Source organism: Desarmillaria tabescens (assembly GCF_030435595.1).
Source record: "Desarmillaria tabescens strain CCBAS 213 chromosome Unknown EV420scaffold_346, whole genome shotgun sequence".
Classification (NCBI taxonomy): domain Eukaryota; kingdom Fungi; phylum Basidiomycota; class Agaricomycetes; order Agaricales; family Physalacriaceae; genus Desarmillaria; species Desarmillaria tabescens.
The window spans coordinates 1-9851 of NW_026848645.1; the positions used below are offsets into that span (position 1 = coordinate 1).

The window sequence follows — 9851 nt, forward strand, 5'->3', positions numbered from 1 at the left end:
TCTGAGCCAGTCCCACCTTGATTTCCGAGATATTGAGGAGTTCGAGGATCCTAGTCTTAGAGCCTTCCAAGATCCGCAGAAATGCTTGAAATACACGAGTACAGTCAGTGCCGAAGCGGTAACGATGAAAAATAAGCGAAATACCTATCACCACAACCGATGACCCTTCACCCAAGAAATCTTGGAGTACATATACCGCTATTATTCGGCTCAAAACATACCAGCCGTTGAGAACGTGTATGTGCCTTAGCCCCTTCTTCTTGTGAAACACTGGTGTTGTCTGCTCATCATTCATGCGAAATATTTAGTGCAAGGTACCGTACCGATGGGAATAGATAACGGCAGCTCTGACGTCTCTAATAATCTGACTGACGGCAGGTGTAATGTAATGAAGTGGTGGGCCGTCGCGGGGCGCGGCATATCCGAGTCCTGTGTGAAAAGAGGGAGGAGAGAATGCCCAAGATTGCTATCGTCCACTGTTGGGAGGTGACGCATTCAAGGAGAAGACACCATACTCCCTTTTGCTTGAGGGCTTGGGGGCGAAGGCAATAGAGCGTTGGCATGTCATGATATCGGTTATTGAGGGTAGCCAGTCGTCATCCGTGCATCCGCAGAAGGTGCTGTGGTTTAGCCCGGCGACTTTTCTTTCGATACTAAGGCAGATGGTCTCGACGGTAATTGCGCAGAGGCCCTTGAAGATAGTAGACGGGGTGAGGTTGAGTTGCAGGGCATAGCAGAAGGCTTGGAATTGAGGACACATTTCTGCTCGTGTTTTCGCGGTTAGACTGTTGAAAGAGTAGTATGAGATGGAGGTAGTAGTTTCTACGTCGATAAATACCCAATGTTTGATGAAGAAGAGAGTAGCCACAATTACTCGAACCCGAAGACAAAGCTCCCCAAGCATGATTGATCTTTTCCGCGGCACGCATCGGGAGAAAGGAGGAGCGGGTAAGCTGCGTTGTGATGAACCAACATTTGTCGTGGTTGTCCAAGCGGCCAGGCACCCACGAATGTAGTTTCCGGTTGATTGCAGGTAGGGGGTTGACGGATAAATGATACCGTTTGTCGCGGCTCTAGTAAGTGTAGGCGTCTCTCGTGAGTCGCGATACAGAAGACGATAATCGTGGATGGACTTGACTGATTGTGGCGGATGCTTCGAATCAGATAGTGTTGCTGCAGCAGAAGCCGCTGATGGTGGAATATATATCTTCTCAAAGCTCAATCCCAGACTTATACAATGACACCGGACGACGATTGTGAACTTACTCTGATAGAGATGTCGGGGAAGCTTTGGGGTGAACCGGCGGCAGGTCTTCCGCCACGGTCTCGCTAGATTTCTTCCTCTGTAGAAGCAAAATCAGTGTCGGTAATGAGGGCGCTCAGTCTCTTGCTGACTGGAGGAAGGTTGGTACAAATGGCCCTCTGAAGGGATTGCGAGTTAAAGCCGACATTACCGAAGCACGTGATGTCGTGGCGGTAAACGTTGACCACGTGTCATTTGCTTGTCTAGTATGTCTAACTTTAAGTTCGTCTCGACTCTCGACGTCTTTGTCTTTGTCTTTGTCTCGTCTGTATTATATGTCTGCTTATCAAGGACAACGAAGGGTCCTTGCGCTGCAGCTCGGTAATTCACGTTTTGTGACCCGTTTAAACGATTTTACGTATCGCCCAACACGTGTAACTTTATCCCATTCAAGTTGAACCTGGCTTGCTGCGTCTCAACCTCCGAAAGTCACTGTGAACTACGATTGCGAATAAAATTTCGAATGAGTATCGTTAAACGCCCTTGAATATACGAGCAATTCCCTGTTCGTATATGATATTCTGACCCTGCCAGGTTGTACATCTCAAGAGGATCTAAGCGCCATGATCGAAGCAGGGCGTTTGCGTAAGATCGGTTTGACACTTTATATTACGCGATTCTGGCGCTTACTTGGTTTCCTCCCAGCACTGATGCCTCCTCGAGCCAAACGAGCCGTATCCTCCGGTACTCCCCCACGGCGCCAAAAAAAGGACGAGTACCAGCACGCTATCCCAAGGTTCATATTGCGACGTTTTCAACCTGGCAGTGGTCCTGCCAAGTAAGTAAGCGCCCGTGCCTTGGGTATTCGATTTTTAACGCATTACCACAGAAGCAGAGCACAGCGCCAAGAAGAATAACAAACAGACCCCGTGGTAATTCTGAGAATGTCCCTCTACTATGACTTGGCCTCAGGGAGCCTCGATGTTCGTCCCATCGGGAAAGTTTATGGGCTCATGAAACCTCTACAGTGGACGCAAGCAAACCCTAGCAACGTCAACGAGCTGGAGGAAAAAGCTTGGCGTCCTTGAAAAAGGTGCCATCAGTGGTCATCCAAACCCTCCATTCCAACCTGCCAGGGCAAGGTCCCCCCCTCAAACGCCGCGATGTTGAGCGGCTACGGAAATTCTGTTCGTGATGCATTACCGCAATCTGGGAGGGTCGTACTTCGATCCTGATCATCCTCATGGAGGCTCGACAATTCGGCAGTGGGTCGAGCGCTATAAAACCAAGCATCCATCATGTCAAACACACACCGATGTATGGCTGTCTGTCCTCCGCTACTACTTGGATACTCCCCATTCCCAGATCGTCAATGATGCCACTGCGATATATAAAGAACACGGAATGGAGAAGGTTCATCTTCAGATGTTGACCGACACAGTCGATCCCAACATGGAGCACTACCCGGCTCTTGCATATCAAAAGCAGGCCGGCATGAGTTTCCTTTGTATATGGGAAGCTCATGACACATCAGAGTTTATTCTGAGCAATAACAGTTTTGGACTGTGGGAGGGCGTAGCTCCATCGGGCGACCAGATTCATCGTGTCTTTGTCGTCAGTCCTCAGATTGCAGTCGTGTTACGGTCCAACTTGCTTCCCATGTTCGAAAAGATGGGGCCAATGAACAGCGACCTGATTCAGATCCCCCAGGAACGACCTGTATCGAAACTCGTCAATGGGGAAGCTGCATTCCGCATTCCCGAAGGCTCCGATCCTTCGTCAGTCGATTTCAATCGTCTCAGATCACCTAACGACCTCTTCACATTCACCATAACCAAACTGTCCCTCGCTCAAACTGACGCTCTTAACGCTGTAGTTTTGAAGAATGTTCACCAGGATGGCGCAATGACATTCTTGGGGAAGGAACGTATGTTCAGGACCGTCCGCTCATTCTGTCACGATCAGATGAACAAGCATGATCGACCAAAGTTCGCATCATTAATGCGGCACCTATCGGTCATCCCGACATTGATGGGGCAGGCACCACAGTCGAACGATCCTGTCGATGCTGAGCTTTATGCGACTCTTATGAATATACTGCTCGATGAGAAACGCTTTCCCTCTCACTATGACCGCGCCCTATCTGTCTTCCGACTAATTGAAGACACTTCCCTGCGCACGATTTGTCCTTTCATGACGGAACACACCTTCAATCTCTCTGCTGCCATGCAGAAATGTCAGACTCGTTTTGGTGGGGATGTCTACAAAGCTGTAGGAGACACCATTACCTTGGAATCGTCTCTATCGGAGGAGGTTTCGTCGAGAGTATTTCAAGGGCTGGATCAGTTCATATCGGATAAACTAGGTGTGCGACTAGCCTATGATTCTAGTGATGTTCTTGGGCAGGTGGGCAAGGAGGTCGTCCTCGTTGCATTTCTTGACTGGGTCATTGACGAATCAGGTCATGTTTTGGATAAGATGCCTGATGTAACGATGCAGGCGGTGCAGATACAAGAGTTTTGACATTTTCATTCTCCTTTGTCTATAGTCCTTGCTCATAACAACTGTAGCGTTAAGGACTTTGTATTTTACCCCTTGCGGGAAGTGTAGGATGGAACCAGCGTTTCCGTTTTGTGTATGTATTGGCTGATTGTACATGTACCCGGTCGATTTCACTCTTACAAATATATGCCCTCAGCACCATTGAAGTTTCACGTTTCAGACTGATGAAATCACAAAATATCAATATTAATTATAACTTGAACTCGAAATGATCGAAACAAATCATGTACTTAGTACCTGAAGGTACAATCCCAAGGAACTATGATCAATGACTTGAAAAACTGCCTTTGACTTGGAGTCATTGAAGTCACTTGAGTTTGCTGGCCTCTCAAGAAATACAGAGGAGATTTCTGTTGGATAACACGCGCACCGTGTGATCAGGCACGTTTGCCTAGCGAGTAGATAATGTTTGCTTAGAAGGCAAACGAGTACAGGACACTATGAAATCTAGCTACTTAAATACCATTTTGTATCTTCTAGTGCTTTCTTTCTCTTAGTAAATCCTTACTCAGCAAGACTCGGGCTAACTGGACATCACGCCAGCTCGCACAGCCACAGGGTCATCAATATTCCACAGATTTCATGATCCATGATGTACCAAATGAGTGACTTCCATAGTGCTTCAACAATATCTGGTAGTCATATTTCCAGCCGGAAAAGGTACAGCAGTCAAAGTCGGCATGTCACACAAGTCACGTCATCCCGCAGTGGTTGTACATGTCAAGGGGATCTAAGCGCCGTGATCGAAGCGGGGCGTATGCGTGTGATCGGTTTACCACTTCACGCGATTCTGCCGCTTATCTGGTCTCCTCCTAGCACTGATGCCTCCTCGAGCTAAACCAGCCGTCCCCTGGCGAACCACCGCCGCGCAAACAAGACCAGTTCCATCACGCCATCCCGAGATTCATATTGCGACGTTTTCAAGTCGGTCGTCGCAAGTAAGCGTTCGCGCCTTGTTTAGTCGATTTTTAACGGCTTGCTACAGAACCGGAGCAGAGCGTGACAGAGAATACAAACGCACCGGTGTTTATCCTGAGCACGTCCTCTACTATGACTTGGCCTCAGGTAGCCTTGATGTTCGTTCCACTGGGACCATTTATGGGCTCAAGAACCTCTACAGGGACGCAAGCAACCCTAGCAACGTCAACGAGCTGGAGGAAAAGCTTGGCGTCCTTGAAAAAGGTGCCTCAGTGGTCATCCAAACCCTCCATTCCAACCTTGCCAGTGACAAGGTCCCCCTCAAACGCCGCGATGTTGAGCGGCTACGGAAATTCTTGTTCGTGATGCATTACCGCAATCTGGGAGGGTCGTACTTCGATCCTGATCATCCTCATGGAGGCTCGACAATTCGGCAGTGGCTCGAACGCTATAAAACTAAACACCACTGCCAAACACATACCGATGTGTGGCTGCATGTTCTCCGTTACTACTTGGATACCCCTCATTCACAGATTCTTGACCACGCTAAAGCGATATACGACGAACGTGGAATGGAAACAGTTCATCTTCAGATGATGACCAATCTTGATCCCGACATGGAGCATAGCGAGGCTCTTGCGTACGATATGCAGGCCAGCGCATGTTTCCTTGGTATATGAGAGGCTCATTCTACCTCAGAATTTATTCTGAGCAGCAACGCATTTGGATTGTGGGAGGGGTTATCAGTGACAGGCGACCAGGTTCATCGCATCTTTGTCGTCAGCCCTCGGATTGCAGTCATCTTACGGTCCAACTTGACGTTCATATACCAACGGATGGGGCCAGTGAGCAGCGAGCTGCTCAAGATTCCCCAGGAGCTACCTGCACCCAAACTCGTCAATGAGGACCAAATTCCCGAGGGCACTGATTTCTCGTCGATTAATCTGAACCGTCTCAGATCACCGGAAGATCTCATCACATTCACCATAACCAAATTGTCCCTCGCTCAAATTGATGCTCTTAACGCCGTAGTTCTCAAGAATGTCTACCACGACGGCGCCATCACGTTCCTGGGGAAAGAATGCATGCTAAGAACCGTTCGCGCATTCTGTCATGATCCGGTAAACAAGTACGATCGACCAAGGTTTACATCGTTGATACGGCATTTATCGGTCACCCCGACTGAGGCTATAGCGCAGGCACCGTCGTCATACGATCCAGTTGATGCTGAGCTCTATGTAGCTCTTATGGAGATACTGCTCTGCGCGACACCCTTTCCCTCCCACTACGACCGTGCCCTATCCGTCTTCCGACTGGTGAAGGACACTTCTCTCCGGATGACCTGTCCTTTCATGACGGAACACATCTTCAATCTCTCTACTGTCATGCAGAAATCTCAGACTCATTTCGGTGGTGATGTCTACAAAGCCGTAGGAGGCTCTATTACCTTGGAATCCTCTCTGTCGGAGGAGGTTTCGTCGAGAGTATTTCAAGGGCTGGATCAGTTCATATCAGACAAACTAGGTGTGCTACTAGCCTATGATTCTAGTGATGTTCTTGGGCAGGTGGGCAAGGAGGTCGTCCTCGTTGCATTTCTTGACTGGATTGTTGACGAGTCAGCTCATGTTTTGGATGAATTGCCTGATGTGGCAATGCAGGCGTTTCAGATACACAAGTTTTAACATTTTCATTCTCCTTTGGCTGTAGTTTTTGTTCATAGCAGTTGTAGCGTTGAGGACTTTGTATTTTACCCCTTGCAGGAAGTGTAGGATGGAGCCAGCGTTTCCTTTCTTGTGTATGTATTGGCTGATTGTACATGTACCCGGTCGATTTCACTCTTACAGAATATATGCCCTCAGCACCATCGAAGTTTCACGTTTCGGACTGATTAAAATCACAAAATATCAATATTAATTATAACTTGAACTCGAAATGATCGAAACAAATCATGTAGTACACGTTTAGGCCATCACATTAAGGGGAGTGCAGCCTAGAGCAACAACACCATTCTTCAAGTTCAACGTTAGTCTCTATCCAATTCTCCGAGGACGCAAGTACTCACGAAGTTGTTATTCTCACAGCACACCGGCTGGTTAGCGCATGAGGTAGTACCGAGACCAATGACAGTGATGGGGTCGCAAGTAAGACCACTTTCGAAGCAAATTAATAAATTTACATTGTCATGAAAGAATAACTTACACATTAGCGATGATAGCACCAATGGGAATTCCCAAAACACCGAGGGCGTTCTGGGCAGCGTCGGACTTGGGCTATTATATGACATCGTGAGTATTATCCTTCAAGACGACAATAGAAAACCTTACGTCCTGAACCGACTTGCAGCACTGGGCTGAACCGGTGTTGCACTTGCCACCGGTAACGGTGGTATTGGTGTCTTGTCTTGGGACGGCACTGCTAGCCACGAGGAGAGGCAGAGCCAAGATGGCGAGAGAGAAGGCTGAGATACGATCGAACATTATTGTGAAGCTGGAAGCTGAGGGTAAATTCCTCGACTTGTTGTGTCTTTTATACAGTCTCCTTCATGCGGACATAGTGGATTTTGCTTGTGAAATTACGCGTATGCGACAGACTGCTTGATTGAATTAATTAGATGGAGAAAATTACGGAAGAAGAAGGCTCCTATTGTTCTCATATTTTGTGGAGATACTTTTCGTGACCGATCTGCAATTGGATACATAAAACATGACGGCGAAAATTCGGTCCGGCGTTGGTAGGTATTTTGATTGTGGATACTATTTCTCCATATGAGTGACTTGGTTAGTGGGCAGGATGGTGGGAAAGACCAGGAGGTACAGTGTTGAACGTTGAATTGTGAACTTCACAATTCCGTTGAGAGGCTTTCTGTCGAAATGCCGGTGGTTCGGCACTTCGGCACTAAGCCGACGATCAATCCCACGTTGGTCCTCTTTCCTTCTAGTTCGTGATTGCCATTGATCTAGCAGCGTGTCAGCATGATGTTCAAATTCTATTCTACGGCAGCTTTAGGTAAGCGCACCTAGCGTTATCGCTCACCTTTACAATTGTACTCATTTATCAGGTATCGGTGTGTCTATTGCTCTGTACTTATCAACCCGGTATGGGGTCTTCCAGCCAGTCAAAGGTGTTCCATTCGTACCCCCCGAGCCTCCAGTCCTTCCAATGGATTTTCCACGTACCCTTGTGGAATGGAGAAACAAGGTTGTAATTACTGATGATGAGGTTCCTTACTACGATATGTGGAATCTTCCTTTTCTTATACAGTTCTTTCATGATCGTCTTGATTTGTGGATCCCCGCTAATGACTGCGAGCTTTCCCCGCCAAACAATAATCCTCGTCTTCACGATTACACCTATCTTTCTGACTACCCTGGGCCACCTACCAGATTCTACGGATTAGAGGTCTGCAGAAATCGCGTTGTATTTTCGCCAAGGCTAATTCGTCATAGCGAGTCATCCATTGTCCAGCTCGCACTCGCTGGAACCAGGATGTGATTATACGTCTTATATCTATTGACGGAGATATCTCTGGAGTCGAGCATCACCTAGCTCTGAAGCGTCTCTCCATGGGTGAAGACTCATTTCGAGGAAGAAATCACGCCCTTCCCGTATTGCAGGAACTAAAGTATGAAGGCCTCAATTTCGTCGTATTCCCGATGATGTGGTCGGCTCACAGACTTTCGTGGTTCTATGACTTGGGAGAGATTCTTGATTTCGTTCTCCAGGTTACCGAGGTGTGTCCTAAACATCGAGACAACGAGTTGCGCGACAAACAACTCACGACATATATAGGGCTTGACTTTTTGCCATGAGAGACTTGTCGCTCATCTGGTCGGTATTATGCCCTATTTTCTATTTTCACCTGAGAACTGGTGCGAATATTTCAGGACATCTCTTATGACAACATACTTGTTAACTTTGCTGGAGGCGCACAATTCCCCAAGGTTTTTCGCTGTTGGGAGCAAGTAGCACCTCTCAGGTCTCATTTTCCCGTCCGCTATTATCTCAACGATTTTGAGCATGCTGCGGTCTTCTCCGAGGATTCCGAGCTGTCCGACAGGGTAATATCAGGGCTCCCAAATGCGCGCTGGGGCGGCACAAAGGAAAATTTTACACGTCGCGTTCCACCGGAAATGGAGAACACAGAGCCATATTGCCCTTTCCGAGCTGACGTCTGGTCCCTTGGTGGCCTCTTCCAAAGGTACCTTGGAGAGCATCTCCTGCAATTTTCGAAGAAGGTATAGAAAATTTGGCAGGTACCCAATATCTCTACCACTCAATATCTTCTAGCATATGATCGAGTTGGGTCTATGGGATGATGAGGCGGAGGTAGGGGATCCCTGTCAGTCCGTCCGTTCTCTAGCTTATCCAAGCCTACTTTCCAGCTGGACAGCATAGTATGTCGTGAACAGTCTTTGTGCCTACATGACTTGACACTGTGATAGCTTCTGGTATTAAAAGACGCAGACCAGGTTTCGAAAGAATTCCTCGAACATTCGAGTGGTTATAACGTGCTGATTTGGAACTTCGCAGACTGTCCAAACGAAAGCCGCCAATACAACTCTTCGTCTTCTCGTCCTATTCAAAGAAATGCAACTGGAGAACTCTACTAACCGTCCACTGATGGCAGAAATATATGGAACGTTACAAACCATGATTCGGCACGCTGACCGCGCTGTTCAAGAGGTCTACATTAGCATCTACCTTACACGAGACGATACCCCTGCATCATGATTGAATATACTTATTACTACACCCTGCTGTAAGTATTCAACTCAATCAATCAGATCCACCGTCGACTTGGTGCCCAGCGCGAAAGGAAAACGTTTGGGATTGTATCGTAACGGTTGCAGTTCGTGGAATACGCCGTAGCTTGGGTGGCTTTATTCGACGATAGCTCCCTTGTACGTACTAATAAGTGTACAGTAGAGGTGGGTCATCGACTCCAGTCTCCTTATATAATACACGAACGGTTCGTTGTGACGGATATCACTCAGGTTGTCAGACAATGTTTTTCGTGTTCGACCTTCTTGGATGACAGGAATACTGTAGCCCATACCTCTATCAAAAGGGTTGTTAAGACCGCTCGATTTTCCGTTTCTATCTTTGTCGCACGGAATTTGCACAAAAT

At 47.6% G+C, this 9851-nt stretch overlaps 1 protein-coding gene across 1 annotated transcript; it reads right to left on the reverse strand.

Annotated features, from left to right (window-relative positions):
- Window positions 1-16: 16 nt before the first annotated feature.
- EV420DRAFT_1490305 (uncharacterized protein) lies at window positions 17-904 on the reverse strand (the record flags this gene model as incomplete). Its single annotated transcript, XM_060470704.1, has 4 exons — window positions 17-84; window positions 145-270; window positions 319-429; window positions 478-904. Coding segments are annotated over 4 exons (732 nt in total), but the record flags the coding sequence as incomplete, so codon positions are not given.
- Between the last annotated feature and the right edge of the window lie 8947 nt (window positions 905-9851).